The 20,895-nt window shown below is 51.2% G+C and overlaps 1 protein-coding gene across 1 annotated transcript in view; it reads left to right on the forward strand.

Annotated features, from left to right (window-relative positions):
* Positions 1-509: 509 nt before the first annotated feature.
* The window catches only part of LOC130305946 (maestro heat-like repeat-containing protein family member 1), a gene marked incomplete at its 5' end in the record, with an annotated part of 78,651 nt that continues 58,265 nt past the window's right edge, over positions 510-20,895 (forward strand). The window contains 7 exon segments of the mRNA XM_056552050.1: positions 510-672; positions 888-986; positions 13,630-13,781; positions 13,998-14,138; positions 15,014-15,106; positions 17,502-17,580; positions 17,898-18,071. Of these exon segments, the coding sequence (XP_056408025.1) occupies positions 510-672; positions 888-986; positions 13,630-13,781; positions 13,998-14,138; positions 15,014-15,106; positions 17,502-17,580; positions 17,898-18,071 (901 nt within the window).

The following is a 20,895-nucleotide window of genomic DNA, read 5'->3' on the forward strand; positions in this document are numbered from 1 at the left end:
GTGGGGCGGCGGCTGGGGCGAGCTCCTGGTCAGTGGGGCGGCGGCTGGGGCGGGCTCCTGGGCAGTGGGGCGGCGGCTGGGGCTGGCTCCTGGGCAGTGGGGCGGCGGCTGGGGCGGGCTCCTGGGCAGTGGGGCGGCGGCTGGGGCGGGCTCCTGGGCAGTGGGGCGGCGGCTGGGGCGGGCTCCTGGGCAGTGGGGCGGCGGCTGGGGCGGGCTCCTGGGCAGTGGGGCGGCGGCTGGGGCGGGCTCCTGGGCAGTGGGGCGGCGGCTGGGGCGGGCTCCTGGGCAGTGGGGCGGCGGCTGGGGCGGGCTCCTCTGAGGGGCTGGGGCGGGCTCCTGGGCAGTGGGGCGGCGGCTGGGGCGGGCTCCTCTGAGGGGCTGAGGTGGGGCTCCCCTGCGGGGCGGCGGCTGGGGCGGGCTCCTCCTGCGGGGCGGCGGCTGGGGCGGGCTGCTCTGTGGTTGGTTGCTCTCGTTTTCGGTATGCAGCTCTCCTGATTTTTCGCTTGCAGGACATCATCTTCGAGTGGCAGCAGGCGGCTAGTAATGTTCTGGTCGCGGTCGGGAGACTATTCATCAACAGCGTCATGGAGGAGATTCTGCTAAAGTTCCAGCCGGGGATCCTGCCGCACTTCTTTGTCATGCAGACGCTGGCTAACCTCTCCCTGGCTAATGGTACGATCCGGGTGTATGGCTGTGCACAGGGATGGGAGAAACTAATGTGGAGCAGGGGGTGTATGTGGTGACTAGCGCAGAGGAGGAGGAGGATTGCAGGGCAGCCTACCTAGATCATGGCGCTCTGTGATAATGGGGGGGGGGGGCAGGAAGCAGCTGGATACAATGTTGTGTGGTCCGCGGTGACTGCCAAATGTTACTCCTTCTCTTCTCAGTTTTCGGGATGGTCCCGTTCCTGAACTCTATCCTGGGCACGATGCTCCCCATGTTGGGGATGGTGAAGCAGGACCCCATGAAGGCCGTCTTCTGTGTTGGTGAGTGCAGGATACTCTGTGGGGTGATGGGGCATAACAGCAGGGGCTCTACATATATCGGAGGTCCCGGGGGTTCAGAAATAGCCGATAACTTATACCGGGATATCAGTATAAACTATCGGCCTGAAAGATTATCGGTATTGGCCCTAAAAAATCAATATTGGTTGATCCCTAGTTAATAGGGATAGGAGCGGGGGAGGGGTTAGGATAATTAATAGGGATAGGAGTGTGGGAGGGGTTAGGATAATTGGGATAGGAGCTGGGGGAGGGGTTAGGATAGTTAATAGGGATAGGATCGGGGGGGGAGGGGTTAGAATAGCTAATAGGGATAGGATCGGGGGGGAGGGGTTAGAATAGCTAATAGGGATAGGAGCGGGGGAGGGGTTAGTATAATAGGGATAGGAGCGGGGGGGGGTTAGGATAATAGGGATAGGAGCGGGGGGGGGGGGGGTTGTTAGGATAATAGGGACAGGAGCCGGGGGGGGTGTTAGGATAATAGGGACAGGAGCCGGGGGGGGGGTGTTAGGATAATAGGGACAGGAGCCGGGGGGGGTGTTAGGATAATAGGGACAGGAGCCGGGGGGGGTGTTAGGATAATAGGGACAGGAGCCGGGGGGGAGGTTAGGATAATAGGGACAGGAGCCGCGGGGGAGGTTAGGATAATAGGGAGAGGAGCGGGGGGGGGGGTTAGGATGATAGGGATAGGAGCGGGGGGGTTAGGATAATAGGATAGGAGCGAGGGGGGGGGGGGTTAGGATAATAGGGATAGGAGCGAGGGGGGGGGGGGTTAGGATAATAGGGATAGGAGCGGGGGGGGGGGTTAGGATAATAGGGATAGGAGCGGGGGGGGGGGGGAGGGTTAGGATAATAGGGATAGGAGCGGGGGGGGAGGGGTTAGGATAATAGGGATAGGAGCGGGGGGGAGGGGTTAGGATAATAGGGATAGGAGCGGGGGGGGGTTAGGATAATAGGGATAGGAGCGGGGGTGGGGGGATAGGCTACATACACATTGAATCACATGATGACTAATACCAGGCGTCTGACCAATAAACTGAGGCCCTGCAGCGGTTATGTCTGAGGAGGATTATGACATCGCGGTATAACAGACTTGGTTGGACGATCGCTGTGACTGGGCGGGAACATACAGGGTTATAGTCAGGAAGGAGCGGACACAACGGAAAGGGGGAGGAGTTTATGTAAAGTCCAGTCTGAAGGCCGCACTGCGGGAGGATATACGGGAGGAGACGATAATGTGGAGGCTGCACTGCGGGAGGATAAACAGGAGGAGACGATAATGTGGAGGCCGCACTGCTGGAGGATATACGGGAGGAGACGATAATGTGGAGGCTGCACTGCGGGAGGATATACGGGAGGAGACGATAATGTGGAGGCCGCACTGCGGGAGGATAAACAGGAGGAGACGATAATGTGGAGGCCGCACTGCGGGAGGATATACAGGAGGAGACGATAATGTGGAGGCCGCACTGCGGGAGGATAAACAGGAGGAGACGATAATGTGGAGGCCGCACTGCGGGAGGATATACAGGAGGAGACGATAATGTGGAGGCCGCACTGCGGGAGGATATATGGGAGGAGACGATAATGTGGAGGCCGCACTGCGGGAGGATATACAGGAGGAGACGATAATGTGGAGGCCGCACTGCGGGAGGATAAACAGGAGGAGACGATAATGTGGAGGCCGCACTGCGGGAGGATATACAGGAGGAGAGGATAATGTGGAGGCCGCACTGCGGGAGGATATACAGGAGGAGACGATAATGTAGAGGCCGCACTGCGGGAGGATATACAGGAGGAGACGATAATGTGGAGGCCGCACTGCGGGAGGATATACAGGAGGAGAGGATAATGTGGAGGCCGCACTGCGGGAGGATATACAGGAGGAGACGATAATGTGGAGGCCGCACTGCGGGAGGATATACAGGAGGAGACGATAATGTGGAGGCCGCACTGCGGGAGGATATACAGGAGGAGACGATAATGTGGAGGCCGCACTGCGGGAGGATATACAGGAGGAGACGATAATGTGGAGGCCGCACTGCGGGAGGATATACAGGAGGAGAGGATAATGTGGAGGCCGCACTGCGGGCGGATATACAGGAGGAGATGATAATGTGGAGGCCGCACTGCGGGAGGATATACAGGAGGAGAGGATAATGTGGAGGCCGCACTGCGGGAGGATATACAGGAGGAGACGATAATGTGGAGGCCGCACTGCGGGAGGAGACGATAATGTGGAGGCCGCACTGCGGGAGGAGACGATAATGTGGAGGCCGCACTGCGGGAGGATATACAGGAGGAGACGATAATGTGGAGGCCGCACTGCGGGAGGATATACAGGAGGAGAGGATAATGTGGAGGCCGCACTGCGGGAGGATATACAGGAGGAGACGATAATGTGGAGGCCGCACTGCGGGAGGATATACAGGAGGAGACGATAATGTGGAGGCCGCACTGCGGGAGGATATACAGGAGGAGATGATAATGTGGAGGCCGCACTGCGGGAGGATATACAGGAGGAGAGGATAATGTGGAGGCCGCACTGCGGGAGGATATACAGGAGGAGACGATAATGTGGAGGCCGCACTGCGGGAGGATATACAGGAGGAGACGATAATGTGGAGGCCGCACTGCGGGAGGATAAACAGGAGGAGACGATAATGTGGAGGCCGCACTGCGGGAGGATATATGGGAGGAGACGATAATGTGGAGACCGCACTGCGGGAGGATATACAGGAGGAGAGGATAATGTGGAGGCCGCACTGCGGGAGGATATATGGGAGGAGACGATAATGTGGAGACCGCACTGCGGGAGGATATACAGGAGGAGAGGATAATGTGGAGGCCGCACTGCGGGAGGATATACAGGAGGAGAGGATAATGTGGAGGCCGCACTGCGGGAGGATATACAGGAGGAGAGGATAATGTGGAGGCCGCACTGCGGGAGGATATACAGGAGGAGGCGATAATGTGGAGGCCGCACTGCGGGAGGATATACGGGAGGAGAGGATAATGTGGAGTCATTATGGGGAGAAATATTTGGAGATAATAATAATAAATCCTGATCGGGTTATAACCTATAAACCTCCAAACATAATGGAAGAGACAGAAGATCAATTACTGAGGAAATAATCATCAGAACGAGGAGATAATAATGGGGACCAGAGGGGGCGCCCTACTAGACATAATATTATCAGACCTGACCAGAGGGGGCGCCCTACTAGACTTAATATTATCAGACCTGACCAGAGGGGGCGCCCTACTAGACTTAATATTATCAGACCTGACCAGAGGGGGCGCCCTACTAGACTTAATATTATCAGACCTGACCAGAGGGGGCGCCCTACTAGACTTAATATTATCAGACCTGACCAGAGGGGGCGTCCTACTAGACTTAATATTACCCAACAGACCTGACCAGAGGGGGCGTCCTACTAGACATAATATTATCAGACCTGACCAGAGGGGGCGCCCTACTAGACTTAATATTATCAGACCTGACCAGAGGGGGCGCCCTACTAGACTTAATATTACCCAACAGACCTGACCAGAGGGGGCGTCCTACTAGACTTAATATTATCAGACCTGACCAGAGGGGGCGCCCTACTAGACTTATTATTATCAGACCTGACCAGAGGGGGCGCCCTACTAGACATAATATTATCAGACCTGACCAGAGGGGGCGTCCTACTAGACTTAATATTATCAGACCTGACCAGAGGGGGCGCCCTACTAGACTTAATATTATCAGACCTGACCAGAGGGGGCGCCCTACTAGACTTAATATTACCCAACAGACCTGACCAGAGGGGGCGTCCTACTAGACTTAATATTAACCAACAGACCTGACCAGAGGGGGCGCCCTACTAGACTTAATATTACCCAATAGACCTGACCAGAGGAGGCGCCCTACTAGACTTAATATTATCAGACCTGACCAGAGGGGGCGCCCTACTAGATTTAATATTACCCAACAGACCTGACCAGAGGGGGCGCCCTACTAGATTTAATATTACCCAACAGACCTGACCAGAGGGGGCGCCCTACTAGATTTAATATTACCCAACAGACCTGACCAGAGGGGGCGTCCTACTAGACTTAATATTACCCAATAGACCTGACCAGAGGGGGCGCCCTACTAGACTTAATATTATCCAATAGACCTGACCAGAGGGGGCGCCCTACTAGACTTAATATTATCCAACAGACCTGACCAGAGGGGGCGCCCTACTAGACTTAATATTATCCAACAGACCTGACCAGAGGGGGCGCCTTACTAGACTTAATATTATCCAACAGACCTGACCAGAGGGGGCGCCCTACTAGACTTAATATTATCAGACCTGACCAGAGGGGGCGCCCTACTAGACAATATTATCAGACCTGACCAGAGGGGGCGCCCTACTAGACAATATTATCAGACCTGACCAGAGGGGGCACCCTACTAGACTTAATATTATCAGACCTGACCAGAGGGGGCGCCTTACTAGACTTAATATTATCCAACAGACCTGACCAGAGGGGGCGTCCTACTAGACTTAATATTATCCAACAGACCTGACCAGAGGGGGCGTCCTACTAGACTTAATATTATCCAACAGACCTGACCAGAGGGGGCGCCCTACTAGACTTAATATTATCCAACAGACCTGACCAGAGGGGGCGTCCTACTAGACTTAATATTATCCAACAGACCTGACCAGAGGGGGCGCCCTACTAGACTTAATATTATCAGACCTGACCAGAGGGGGCGCCCTACTAGACTTAATATTATCAGACCTGACCAGAGGGGACGCCCTACTAGACTTAATATTATCCAACAGACCTGACCAGAGGGGGCGCCCTACTAGACTTAATATTATCCAACAGACCTGACCAGAGGGGGTGGCGCCCTACTAGACTTAATATTATCAGACCTGATCAGAGGGGGCGCCCTACTAGACTTAATATTATCAGACCTGACCAGAGGGGGCGTCCTACTAGACTTAATATTATCAGACCTGACCAGAGGGGGCGCCCTACTAGACTTAATATTATCAGACCTGACCAGAGGGGGCGCCCTACTAGACTTAATACTAACAGACCTGACCAGAGGGGACGCCCTACTAGACTTAATATTATCAGACCTGACCAGAGGGGGCGCCCTACTAGACTTAATATTACCCAACAGACCTGACCAGAGGGGGCACCCTACTAGACTTAATATTAACCCCTGACAGACCTGACCAGAGGGGGCGTCCTACTAGACTTAATATTAACCCCTGACAGAGTAACTAATGTGCAGGTATTTGGCCACCTGGGAAATAGTGACCATAATATAATCCATTATAACTTGTTCTTCAATAAGGGAATCTCTCGAGGGGCCACAAAAACAATGAACTTCAGGAAGGAAAAGTCAGATCGACTCAGAGATAACAACAATATAAAATGGGATAATGTCCTCAAAAACAACAATACTGACACTAAATGGGAGACTTATAAAAATATCCTAAATTCTCACTGTAAGATGTATAAACCTTATGGGAATAAAAGGGTCAGAAATAAAAGAAAACCAATATGGAAGAATAAAAAAGGGGCAATAAATGACAAAAATAAAAGGATTTAAACTACTAATACAGGACGGCAGTGAGGAAGCATTAAAAGCTATAGAGAAAATGTAAAATATGTAAAAAACAGATAAAAGCCGCAAAAATAGAAAGACTCATTGCCAAAGAGAGTAAAACTAACCCCAAAATGTTTTTTTAAATTTATAAATAGCAAAATAATAAAGAACACATAAACCCCACAATGTGACTCCAAGTCACTGACACTTGTGTGAAATCCCACTGTCCACTCAGGAAGAACACTGACAATCAATTTCACATGGAACAGACAACACGTGGAAATTATAGGCCATTAGCAAGACACCCCAATAAAGGAGTGGTTCCGTAGGTCGTGACCACAGACCACTTCTCAGTTCCTATGCTTCCTGGCTGATGTTTTGGTCACTTTTGAATGCTGGCGGTGCTTTCACTCTATTGGTAGCATGAGACAGAGTTTACAACCCACACAAGTGGCTCAGGTAGTGCAGCTCATCCAGGAGGGCACATCAATGCGAGCTGTGGCAAGAAGGTTTTCTGTGTCTGTCAGCGTAGTGTCCAGAACATGGAGGGGCTACCAGGAGACAGGCCAGTACATCAGGAGACGTGGAGGAGGCCGTAGGAGGGCAACAACCCTGCAGCAGGACCGCTACCTCCGCCTTTGTGCAAGGAGGAGCAGGAGGAGCACTGCCAGAGCCCTGCAAAATGACTCCATGAGGGGAATATGAGGGTCCGACATACACAGGTAGGGGTTGTGCTTACAGCCCAACACTGTGCAGGACGTTTGGCATTTCCAGAGAACACCAAGATTGGTAAATTCACCACTGGGGCCCTGTGCTCTTCACAGATGAAAGCAGGTTCACACTGAGCACATGTGACAGAGTCTGGAGATACCGTGGAGAACGTTCTGCTGCCTGCAACATCCTCCATCATGACCGGTTTGGCGGTGGGTCAGTAATGGTGGGGCGTGGCATTTCTTTGGGGGGCCGCACAGCCCTCAATGTTCTTGCCAGAGGTAGCCTGACTGCCATTAGGTACCGAGATGAGATACTCAGACCCCTTGTGAGACCATATGCTGGTGCGGTTGGGTTCTTCCTAATGAAAGAAAATGCTAGACCTCATGTGGCTGGAGTGTGTCAGTAGTTCCTACAAGAGAAAGGCATTGATGCTATGGACTGGCCGCCCGTTCCCCTGAATCCGATTGAGCACATCTGGGACGTCTCGCTCCATCCACCACAGACTGTCCAGGAGTTGGCGGATGCTTTAGTCCAGGTCTGGGAGGACATCCCTCAGGAGACCATCCCCCACCTCATCAGGATCATGCCCAGGCGTTGTAGGGAGGTCATACGGGCACGTGGAGGCCACACACACTACTGAGCCTCATTGGGACTTGTATTAAGGACATTACATAAAGTTGGATCAGCCTGTAGTGGGGTTTTCCTCTGTGATTTTGAGTGACTCCATATCCAGACCTCCAGGGGTTAATACATTTCATTTCCATTGATAATTTTTGTGTGATTTTGTTGTCAGCGCATTCAACTATGTAAAGACGAAAGGATTTCATACGATTAGTTCATTCATTCAGATCTAGAATGTTATCTTAGTGTTCCCTTTTATTTTTTTGAGCAATGTATTTAAATAGAAAAAAGGTTGTAAATGAAAGTTTTGGCCCTTTTAAAAAACAATAAAAAAAATTCTAAACTGGATCAGGAAAAAGCAAATATATTAAACAAATTCTTCTCCACTGTATTCACCGAGGAAAATGAAATGCCAGGTGAAATACAGCGAGATGAGGTAAACTCCCCTGTACAGGTCACCTGTCTAATCCAGGAAGAAGTACAGGTCACCTGTCTAATCCAGGAAGAAGTACAGGTCACCTGTCTAATCCAGGAAGAAGTACAGGTCACCTGTCTAATCCAGGAAGAAGTACAGGTCACCTGTCTAATCCAGGAAGAAGTACAGGTCACCTGTCTAACCCAGGAAGAAGTACAGGTCACCTGTCTAACCCAGGAAGAAGTACGGGTCACCTGTCTAACCCAGGAAGAAGTACAGTGCCGCCTACAAAAAAATCAAAATAGACAAATCACCAGCTCCAGATTGCATTCACCCCTGTGTTCTAAAGGAATTAAGTAATGCGATAGACAGATCCCTATTTTTAATATTCAGGGACTCTATAGTAACAGAGACTGTTCCCCTGGACTGGCACATGGCAAATGTGGTACCAATATTTAAAAAGGGATCAAAAGGTGACCCTGGGAATTATAGACCTTTTTAGTTTTAACCTCTGTTGTATGTAAATTGTTTGAGGGTTTTCTAGAGATGCTATTCTGGAGTATTATATCACGTGGTCTTTGTGAGGGATCGGTCCTATCACCTTAATCAGCTTTTATGAGGAGGTGAGCTCCAGACTAGACCAGGGGCAATCGCTGGATGTCGTATATCTGGATTTTTCCAAAGGATTTGATATGGTGCCACATAAAAGATTGGTACATAAAATGAGAAGGATGGGGCTGGGGGAGAATGTGTGTAAGTGGGTAAGTTAGTGGCTCAGCGATAGGAAACAGAGGGTGGTTATTAATGGTACTTATTCTGATTGGGTGACTGTTACTAGTGGGGACCACAAGGGTCAGTCTTGGGTCCTGTTCTTTTTAATATATTTATTAATGACCTTGTAGAGGGGTTGAATAGTAAAGTAGCAATATTTTGTAGATTATACTAAACTCTGTAAAGCGGTAAACACTATAGAAAACAGTACACTTTGTATAGTAGATAACACTATACAGGAGAGTGCACTGTTACAAATGGATCTGGATAGGTTGGAGGTTTGGGCGGGAATTGGCAGATGAGGTTCAACACTGAAAAATGTAAGATTTCTCTTCACATTTGAGGTCCCGAGGGGGTTTCTCTTCACATCTGAGGTCCCGGGGGTCTCACTTCCCTTTTTCTGCTCTTCAGCTCTTCAGTGTAGGAGTGCAGGTGATGGAAATAGAGAGCGGACGATGCGCACGAGCGATTCACAGGAAGTATTGTGCAGTCTGGAGATTCCCTCTACATATATGGACATATACTGCAGGAGATGAGACCCCTCCCCCTCCCCCCACCCCAATCCCTTTTGGGTGTGAATTCTTCTCCTTTTTGGGTTTGCTGTCACCGTCACAATTGCGCAATCTGCTCACACCTGGGTGTAGAGGAGATCCATATTAGCCCCCCTCCCCTCTCAGTTTTTGTTGTGAAGGTATTGCAGGGGTTTCCCAGCAGTTTCGAATGTCTATAATCTACAGGTGTCTATAATAAGTCATAGCGCCCTCAGCTGGCAGTTTTCTTGGTCTCCAGGGTGGCGGCCAGATTTGACTGTATCTTCTGCAGGGGTACACATTCTACACAGCTCAGTCTGAGTGGTGGTTTAGAGAGGTACTTGTAAGAGAGTTAGAAAACCTGAGAGTTTAAAAGCAGGAGTTTGAGATCGCTGCGAGTGTCACTTTACTTATACTGTAGAGACTGTAACTCACAAGGTCTACTGAGAATTCATTTGTAATATTTACTGTCTGTTGTTGGCGATTAATCTGTGAAATCCTCATAACTAGATGGCCTCCATGTTGGAAAATGCAGTCCGGTGTACATCCTGCAATGTATACAATCCTTGACCAGCAGTGTGAGGTGCAGATTGTTGTGTGAGATGTTCATTTGGAAGCCCCGATCCTGGATCTAGAGGAGCAACTGTCAACACTGAGATGGATTGACAACTTGGAGAGGAGTCTCCTGCTCACTGAGCAAGTACTCTCTGGGGTAGAGGAGGGGAGGATAGTGGGACGGAGGGACAGGACAGTCAGGCAGTGAGCAGGGTTACAGTTAGAAAACGGGGTAGAGGGAAAACTGTCAGAGAGGCTAGTCCTGATCTGGAGGGGTAGAGGGATATGGGTCAGGGAGGCTAGTCCTGATCTGGAGGGGTAGAGGGATAAGGGTCAGGGAGGCTAGTCCTGATCTGGAGGGGTAGAGGGATAAGGGTCAGGGAGGCTAGTCCTGTTCTGGACACCCCAACAAGTTTGCCCGGTTGGCAGATGAGGGGGATGCTATTACAGAGCTAGCAGTACTGCAGCAGGACTCTGCCTCTGACCACCAGGGGGGTGTCTGCCCCAGTAAGGAGGGAGGAGTGCAGGGAAGGCCAGACAGGTACTGGTAGTGGTGGGGGACTCAATTATTAGGGGGACAGACAGGGCGATCTGTCACAAAGACCGGGATCACCGAACAGTGTGTTGTCTTCCTGGCGCACGAGTTCGGCACATCGCGGATCGGGTTGACAGGTTGCTGGGCGGGGCTGGAGAGGACCCAGCAGTCATGGTACATATTGGCACCAATGACAAAGTAAGAGGTAAGTGGAGTGTCCTAAAAAATGATTTCAGGGACTTGGGCCGCAAGTTTAAGGCAAGGACCTCCAAGGTAGTATTATCTGAAATATTCCCTGTACCACGAGCCGCACCAGAGAGGCAGCGGGAGATCAGGGACCTGTACCACGAGCCGCACCAGAGAGGCAGCGGGAGATCGGGGACCTGTACCACGAGCCGCACCAGAGAGGCAGCGGGAGATCAGGGACCTGTACCACGAGCCGCACCAGAGAGGCAGCGGGAGATCAGGGACTTGTACCACGAGCCGCACCAGAGAGGCAGCGGGAGATCAGGGACCTGTACCACGAGCCGCACCAGAGAGGCAGCGGGAGATCAGGGACCTGTACCATGAGCCGCACCAGAGAGGCAGCGGGAGATCAGGGACCTGTACCACGAGCCGCACCAGAGAGGCAGCGGGAGATCAGGGACCTGTACCACGAGCCGCACCAGAGAGGCAGCGGGAGATCAGGGAGGTAACAAGGGGCCCAGAAGATGGTGGAGGAGGGAAGATAGTGTAGATAGAGAGGGGGGGACTTATTAATGTACCTGGGGGTGGAGCAGAGGGAGGGGTTAGAATAGTTATTAGGGATAGGAGCAGGGGAGGGGTTAGAATAATAGGGATAGGAGCGGGGGAGGGGTTAGAATAATAGGGATAGGAGCAGAGGGAGGGGTTAGAATAGTTAATAGTGATAGGAGCGGGGGAGGGGTTAGAATAATTAGTAGGGATAGGAGTGGGGGGAGGGGTTAGAATAATAGGGATAGGAGCAGGGGGAGGGGTTAGAATAATTAATAGGGATAGGAGCGGGGGAGGGGTTAGGATAATAGGGATAGGAGCGGGGGAGGGTTAGGACAGTACAGACATCTCTCCATGATCTATTTATGCCCAGGACTGTATATATAACAAGAAGGTGACCTAATAATATATATAATATATCAGGACAGTACAGAGATCTCTCCATGATCTATTTATACCCAGGACTGTATATATAACAAGGAGGTGACCTAATAATATATATAATATATCAGGACAGTACAGAGATCTCTCCATGATCTATTTATACCCAGAACTGTATATATAACAAGGAGGTGACCTAATAATATATATAATATATCAGGACAGTACAGAGATCTCTCCATGATCTATTTATACCCAGGACTGTATATATAACAAGGAGGTGACCTAATAATATATATAATATATCAGGACAGTACAGAGATCTCTCCATGATCTATTTATACCCAGGACTGTATATATAACAAGGAGGTGACCTAATAATATATATAATATATCAGGACAGTACAGAGATCTCTCCATGATCTATTTATACCCAGGACTGTATATATAACAAGGAGGTGACCTAATAATATATATATCAGGGGACAGTACAGAGATCTCTCCATGATCTATTTATACCCAGGACTGTATATATAACAAGAAGGTGACCTAATAATATATATAATATATCAGGACAGTACAGAGATCTCTCCATGATCTATTTATACCCAGGACTGTATATATAACAAGGAGGTGACCTAATAATATATATAATATATCAGGACAGTACAGAGATCTCTCCATGATCTATTTATACCCAGGACTGTATATATAACAAGGAGGGGACCTAATAATATATATATAATATATCAGGACAGTACAGAGATCTCTCCATGATCTATTTATACCCAGGACTGTATATATAACAAGGAGACCTAATAATATATAATATATCAGGACAGTACAGAGATCTCTCCATGATCTATTTATACCCAGGACTGTATATATAACAAGGAGGTGACCTAATAATATATATAATATATCAGGACTGTGTATATAACAAGGAGGTGACCTAATAATATATATAATATATCAGGACAGTACAGAGATCTCTCCATGATCTATTTATACCCAGGACTGTATATATAACAAGGAGGTGACCTAATAATATATATAATATATCAGGACAGTACAGAGATCTCTCCATGATCTATTTATACCCAGGACTGTATATATAACAAGGAGGTGACCTAATAATATATATAATATATCAGGACAGTACAGAGATCTCTCCATGATCTATTTATACCCAGGACTGTATATATAACAAGGAGGTGACCTAATAATATATATAATATATCAGGACAGTACAGAGATCTCTCCATGATCTATTTATACCCAGGACTGTATATATAACAAGGAGGTGACCTAATAATATATATAATATATCAGGACTGTATATATAACAAGGGGGCATCCTCTACATCTAGAGGAAAGAAGGTTTCTACACCAGCACAGACGGGGTTCTTTACTGTAAGAGCAGTGAGACTGTGGGATTCTCTCCCGGAGGAGGTGTCATGGTGAACTCTGTAATAGAATATATAAAGGGATCTTGATACATTTTTGGAGAGTAATAACATCGCTGGTTATATATAATAGATTTATAGGGACAGAACGTTGATCCAGGGATTTATTCTGATATTTGGAGTCGGGAAGGAGTTTTTACCTCTAGTATGAGGGGTTTTTGCCTCCTCTGGATCAGTAGGGACTCATTAGGGACTCATTAGGGATACAGGGTGATCTTGATGGACTCTGGTCTTTTTCATCCTTATAAACTATGTTACTATGTCACATGTGGGTGTCCTCTGCTGACCCCCTTCTCTTGTCAGCCCTGCAGCATTTCAGTGAGAGTATTCAGGAATATCTCGCCAACCTGGACAAGGCCCCCGACCCCACGGTGAGGAAGGACACCTTCTCCAGTGACCTTTACAATGCCTACGACATCCTCTTCAATTCCTGGCTTCAGAACCGCGAGTCCAAGGTGAGTAGGGCCAGCCGGGCCCCTGTGCTTGTGTTACACTGAGAGAGCTCTGCTACATGAGCGCAGCAAGAACCGCACTCTACAGTGTGAGGAAATAGAGCACTGTATGGACAGTCAGGTTCTGTGTGAGTGCATACACCAGAAAGGTATTGCCACTGCACAGGATAAATGGTGAGACCACCCTACACACATCACCCCGCGCTCTCCTCCCTCCAGGTCAAACTCGCTGTGGTTGAGGCTCTCGGTCCCATGAGTCATTTATTGCCCAATGAAAAGTTGGAGGATCAACTCAGCCGCCTCCTTCCTGGCATCTTATCTCTGTATAAGAAGAATGTGGAGCCTTTCTATGTGACCAAGGTGAGGGCCCTGATCTCTGTCCTCTCCTAGCTCCTCTTCTTTTATGCTCTCTAGGCTCCTCCTGTCTTCTCTGCTGCCCAGGCTCCTCCTGTCTTCTCTGCTGCCCAGACTCCTCCTCTCCTGCTGCCCAGACTCCTCCTCTCCTGCTGCCCAGGCTCCTCCTGTCTTCTCTGCTGCCCAGACTCCTCCTCTCCTGCTGCCCAGACTCCTCCTCTCCTGCTGCCCAGGCTCCTCCTCTCCTGCTGCCCAGGCTCCTCCTGTCTTCTCTGCTGCCCAGACTCCTCCTCTCCTGCTGCCCAGACTCCTCCTCTCCTGCTGCCCAGGCTCCTCCTGTCTTCTCTGCTGCCCAGACTCCTCCTCTCCTGCTGCCCAGGCTCCTCCTCTCCTGCTGCCCAGGCTCCTCCTGTCTTCTCTGCTGCCCAGACTCCTCCTCTCCTGCTGCCCAGGCTCCTCCTGTCTTCTCTGCTGCCCAGGCTCCTCCTCTCCTGCTGCCCAGACTCCTCCTCTCCTGCTGCCCAGGCTCCTCCTGTCTTCTCTGCTGCCCAGACTCCTCCTCTCCTGCTGCCCAGACTCCTCCTGTCTTCTCTGCTGCCCAGGCTCCTCCTGTCTTCTCTGCTGCCCAGACTCCTCCTCTCCTGCTGCCCAGGCTCCTCCTGTCTTCTCTGCTGCCCAGGCTCCTCCTCTCCTCTACTTTGCGGCCCAGCCTCCTCCTCTCCTCGGCCCAGGCTCCTCTTCTCTGCTGCCCAGGCTCCTCTCCCCTTCTCTGCTGCCCAGGCTCCTCTCCTTTGCGGCCCAGGCTCCTCTCCTCTCCTTTGCGGCCCAGGCTCCTCCTCCTGTGTGTTCCTCCATGACATTCGTATTTCTCTTCTCCTCAGAGCCTATGTCAGATCCTGGAGAGCGCAGTCTCTAATGAGAGCCGCACGCTGGAGCCTCAGATGGACTCGGTGCTGTCAGTGCTACACACCCAGGTGAGGTCCCGGCAAATATTCTGCAAATGTCCTTTTATCAGGACTTTAGCTGTCATAAAATGCTGCCTGCAGCTCCCCCCTGCTGGTCCCCCTGTGGGTTGTAGCTCCCACTGTAGCTCCCCCTGCAGCCTGTAGCTCCCCCCGCTGCTCCCCCTGCGGCCTGTAGCTCCCCCTGCGGCCTGTAGCTCCCCCTGCTGGTCCCCCTGCGGCCTGTAGCTCCCCCTGCTGGTCCCCCTGCGGCCTGTAGCTCCCCCCGCTGGTCCCCCTGCTTCCTGTAGGTCCCCCGCTCCCCCCGCTGGTCCCCCTGTTGCCTGTAGCTCCCCCTGCTGCCTGTAGCTCCCCCTGCTGGTCCCCCTGCTGCCTGTGGCTTCCCCCTGCTTCCTGTGGCTTCCCCCTGCTGGTCCCCCTGCTTTCTGTAGCTCCCCCCCCCCCCCCTGCTGCCTGTAGCTCCCCCTGCTGGTCCCCCTGTTGCCTGTAGCTCTCCCCCTGCTGGTCCCCCTGCTTCATGTAGCTCGCCCTGCTGGTCCCCCTGTTGCCTGTAGCTCTCCCCCTGCTGCCTGTAGCTCCCCCCTGCTGGTCCCCCTGCTTCCTGTAGTTCCACCCTGCTGGTCCCCCTGCTTCCTGTAGTTCCACCCTGCTGGTCCCCCTGCTTCCTGTAGCTCCCCCCTGCTGGTCCCCCTGCTTCCTGTAGTTCCACCCTGCTGGTCCCCCTGCTTCCTGTAGTTCCACCCTGCTGGTCCCCCTGCTTCCTGTAGTTCCACCCTGCTGGTCCCCCTGCTTCCTGTAGCTCCCCCCTGCTGGTCCCCCTGCTTCCTGTAGCTCCCCCCTGCTGGTCCCCCTGCTTCCTGTAGTTCCACCCTGCTGGTCCCCCTGCTTCCTGTAGTTCCACCCTGCTGGTCCCCCTGCTTCCTGTAGCTCCCCCCTGCTGGTCCCCCTGCTTCCTGTAGTTCCACCCTTCTGGTCCCCCTGCTTCCTGTAGCTCCCCCTGCTGGTCCCCCTGCTTCCTGTAGTTCCACCCTGCTGGTCCCCCTGCTTCCTGTAGCTCCCCCTGCTTGTCCCCCTGCTTCCTGTAGCTCCACCCTGCTGGTCCCCCTGCTTCCTGTAGCTCCCCCCTGCTGGTCCCCCTGCTTCCTGTAGTTCCACCCTGCTGGTCCCCCTGCTTCCTGTAGTTCCACCCTGCTGGTCCCCCTGCTTCCTGTAGCTCCCCCCTGCTGGTCCCCCTGCTTCCTGTAGCTCCCCCCTGCTGGTCCCCCTGCTTCCTGTAGTTCCACCCTGCTGGTCCCCCTGCTTCCTGTAGCTCCCCCCTGCTGGTCCCCCTGCTTCCTGTAGCTCCCCCCTGCTGGTCCCCCTGCTTCCTGTAGCTCCCCCCTGCTGGTCCCCCTGCTTCCTGTAGTTCCACCCTGCTGGTCCCCCTGCTTCCTGTAGTTCCACCCTGCTGGTCCCCCTGCTTCCTGTAGCTCCCCCCTGCTGGTCCCCCTGCTTCCTGTAGTTCCACCCTGCTGGTCCCCCTGCTTCCTGTAGCTCCCCCCTGCTGGTCCCCCTGCTTCCTGTAGTTCCACCCTACTGGTCCCCCTGCTTCCTGTAGCTCCCCCTGCTGGTCCCCCTGCTTCCTGTAGTTCCACCCTGCTGGTCCCCCTGCTTCCTGTAGCTCCCCCCTGCTGGTCCCCCTGCTTCCTGTAGTTCCACCCTGCTGGTCCCCCTGCTTCCTGTAGCTCCCCCCTGCTGGTCCCCCTGCTTCCTGTAGTTCCACCCTGCTGGTCCCCCTGCTTCCTGTAGTTCCACCCTGCTGGTCCCCCTGCTTCCTGTAGTTCCACCCTGCTGGTCCCCCTGCTTCCTGTAGCTCCCCCCTGCTGGTCCCCCTGCTTCCTGTAGTTCCACCCTGCTGGTCCCCCTGCTTCCTGTAGCTCCCCCCTGCTGGTCCCCCTGCTTCCTGTAGCTCCCCCCTGCTGGTCCCCCTGCTTCCTGTAGTTCCACCCTGCTGGTCCCCCTGCTGCCTGTAGTTCCCCCCTGCTGGTCCCCCTGCTTCCTGTAGCTCCCCCCTGCTGGTCCCCCTGCTTCCTGTAGTTCCACCCTGCTGGTCCCCCTGCTTCCTGTAGCTCCCCCCTGCTGGTCCCCCTGCTTCCTGTAGCTCCCCCTGCTGGTCCCCCTGCTTCCTGTAGCTCCCCCTGCTGGTCCCCCTGCTTCCTGTAGCTCCCCCTGCTGGTCCCCCTGCTTCCTGTAGTTCCACCCTGCTTGTCCCCCTGCTGCCTGTAGCTCCCCTTGTTCCCCGTGCTGCTCTCCATGGTAGTTATGTCTGGTATTTAGGGCCCAGGACAGCGGAGATTCATTCATAGACCCAGAATGCTTAGGGACATCTTGTACCCAGTCATTGACAGCCATGTTGTTCCGCCTGCAGATCTGCTCCTCCATGGTCGCGCCCACACAGATGCTGGTGAGGAATCGGAACGAGGTTCTGCGCTGCTTCACGGTGCTCGGTAAGGGGTCGGGGGGGGGGGGAATATCTTGGATACGGGGGATAATTCTCTTTTGTGATCATATGTAAAAACATGGCGTCAATTACTGACACTTCTGTAGGATTGTCCCAGGGAAATATCAAGGTCAGTGTTGGGGGGTGGGGGGGGGGGGGGGTCAGTGTTGAGCTTGTAGTAGAAACAGTCATAAGAAGCTGCAGCTCAAACTGTCCCACTGTGGTACATAGTAGTGCTGGCCCTGATAGGGCGCTGCCGGTGACCGGGGGGAATTCATCAGGACTGGGGGGGGATCATAGTAACCTCCACTTCTCTGTCCTCAGCCTCCAGCTTTCCAGATCACCTGCTGTCGTTTCTGCTCCCCAAACTGGAGACCAGTAACCCCAAAGTCCGTGTGGGGACCCTGATCATCTTGAAGCAAGTCATCAACTCTGCCGGTAATCTGGGCCAGGGGTCATGTACCCCCCACCATCTCCTGAGAAACAGACGGACAGAAGGTGTTTGGGGGTGGGGTCATACCAGTCTGACCAGTACTGTACACAGTATTCTATGTGTGGTCTGACTAGTACTGTACACAGTATTTTATGTGTGGTCTGACCAGTACTGTACACAGTATTCTATGTGTGGTCTGACTAGTACTGTACACAGTATTCTAGGCAGCACTGTACTTCTTCCTGGGTTAGACAGGTGACCTGTACTTCTTCCTGGGTTAGACAGGTGACATGTACTGGGAAGTTTACCTTATCTCGCTGTATTTCACCTGACATTTCATTTTCCTCGGTGAATACAGTTGAGAAGAATTTGTTTAATATATTAGATTTTTCCTGATCCCTGTTTATAATTTCTTTATCATTTTTTAAAGGGCCTACACTTTCATTTGTAACCTTTTTGCTATTTATATAGTTAAAGAACATTTTGGGGTTAGTTTTACTCTCTTTGGCAATTAGTCTTTTTGTCTCTATTTTTGCGGCTTTTATCTGTTTTTTACATTTTTCTCTATAGCTTTTTAATGCTTCCTCAATGCTTTATTTTTGTCCTTTATTGCCCCTTAACGTTTTTATTCATCCATATTGGTTTCTTTTATTTCTGACCCTTTTATTCCCATAAGGTTTATACATCTTACAGTGAGAATTTAGGATATTTTTATAAGTCTCCCATTTAGTGTCAGTATTGTTGTTTTTGAGGACATTATCCCATTTTATATTGTTGTTATCTCTGAGTTGATCGGACTTTTCCTTCCTAAAGTTCATTGTTTTTGTGGCCCCTCGAGAGATTCCCTTATTGAAGAACAAGTTATAATGGATTATATTATGGTCACTATTTCTTAGGTGTCGAAATTCACAGCTTTATTCAATCCTCCATAAAACCATCATGGCAACACACAACTTACAAGGTCTGTGCGATCTTGACGCGTTTCGAGCGCATGCGCTCTTTGTCCAAAGATACGTTCTGTGGTAACCAGCACAAAGAAATGGGTTGCGATTCAGGTGTGTTGTATTAATTAAAATGACTCCGACATAGAGATCCAATAGTTACAACATAGGGTTAAAACCAAAGATAGAACCTCCAATCCAATTCAAGCAACCTGGATTCATTAGATAAATCTGCATTTTGTTTAAAAAGAAAAATGTTAAACAATGAAATAACCATGAGAGGAAACGATGAAAGATGGATTAAGGGATCTGAAAAAATGAGGCGCAATACATATATGATGTATAGTATTCTGAAAACGCAAAACGGCGCAAAAAGAGACGCACCATGTGAACTGTAGACGAATACATATCGGATAATTATGATAAGTTGGTTAATACCGGACAACAATACTAATCCCAAAACATGATCTGTCCATATGGGAAATAGGAAGAACATATGAATATCTGTAAAATCATATTGAATATTTATATTATGTTCATGTGTAAAGGTGTCACCAACTCTTCAGGATCATGTGACTAGATTAATAATGAAGAATTCTTTTCTCCAATGCGCTTCCCGATCTATGAGTTTGCGCTGTAGGTCTCCACCTCTGATCTTCACGTTTACTTTCTCTATGACAAACACTCGAATTGACTGTGTACAGTGGTCCCTCAACATACGATGGTAATCCGCTCCAAATGGACCATCGTTTGTTGAAACCATCGTATGTTGAGAGATCCGTGCAATTTAAAGTATAGAACAGTGGTCTACAGACTGCGGACCTCCAGATGTTGCAAAACTACAACACTCAGCATGCCTGGACAGCCAACGGCTGTCCAGGCATGCTGGGAGTTGTAGTTTTGCAACATCTGGAGGTCCGCAGGTTGAAAACCACTGGTATTGGAGGTTATACTCGCCTGTCCCTGACGCTTCGGACCGTCACTGCTTCCCTGGATGTCGCCGCCCATCGCTGTCGCAGCGTCCCCAGGGTGTCCCCGACGCTCCGGCAAGGCCTCTTCCTCCCTGGCATCCTCGCTCTCCGTCGCCGCCATCATTGGATGACAGGACGGTGTGCGCAGCGACATGATGACGACTATGGAGAGCGGTGACGATGCAGGGGATCCCGAAGAGGACGCGCCGGAGCCCCGAGGACAGGTAAGTGACTGTCAGCGGACCACACGGGCACCGTAAACGGCTATCCGGTGGTGGCTGAAGCAGTCTGCGCTGAGGGATAGCTGTTTATGCGATGGCCCCGACATACAAAAGCATTGTATGTTGATGCTGCCTCTGAGAGGCCATCGTATGTTGAAATGATCGTATGTCGGGACCATCGTAGGTCGGGGGGGGGGTCACCGTATATATATGGTATGTCGGGACCATCGTAGGTCGGGGTGGGTCACTGTACTTCTATTGTGTTGTTGTATGAAGTGTGATGAGGCTCTAGAACAATTTCTAATAGTGATGTCCTTGACATGTCTCAACAATCGAGTTTTCACTTTGCGTGTGGTGCAACCAACATATTGCTTGGAACGCGCTGGACATTCAATGACATAAATGCAATTAGTTGTGTTGCAGTTCAAGTAAGATTTCATCGCATAGGATTCTGTCTCGTCAGCATTATAAAGATTCTGTGCGGTAATCAGTAGAGCCGCAATGATAAAAGCCGGTGAGGCATAACCAATTGGACGGTCCCTGGGATTGGGAAATAACCATGCTGGGAGATGATCGATCGCCCAAAGTTGGGGCTCTTTTTGACACTATGTGACATCCCTTTATGAGTGAGCTGGTCCGGGCCATCTATGCTGCAGGGACCGTCCGGTGGGGAGGGTTAGTCGTTCCGGGCCGTCCATCTTCACCGGGAGGCCCTCTTCTCCGCTCGGGGCCGGCCCCGGACTAGTGACGTTGCCT

Source organism: Hyla sarda, unplaced genomic scaffold (genome assembly GCF_029499605.1).
Source record: "Hyla sarda isolate aHylSar1 unplaced genomic scaffold, aHylSar1.hap1 scaffold_1346, whole genome shotgun sequence".
Lineage (NCBI taxonomy): Eukaryota > Metazoa > Chordata > Amphibia > Anura > Hylidae > Hyla > Hyla sarda.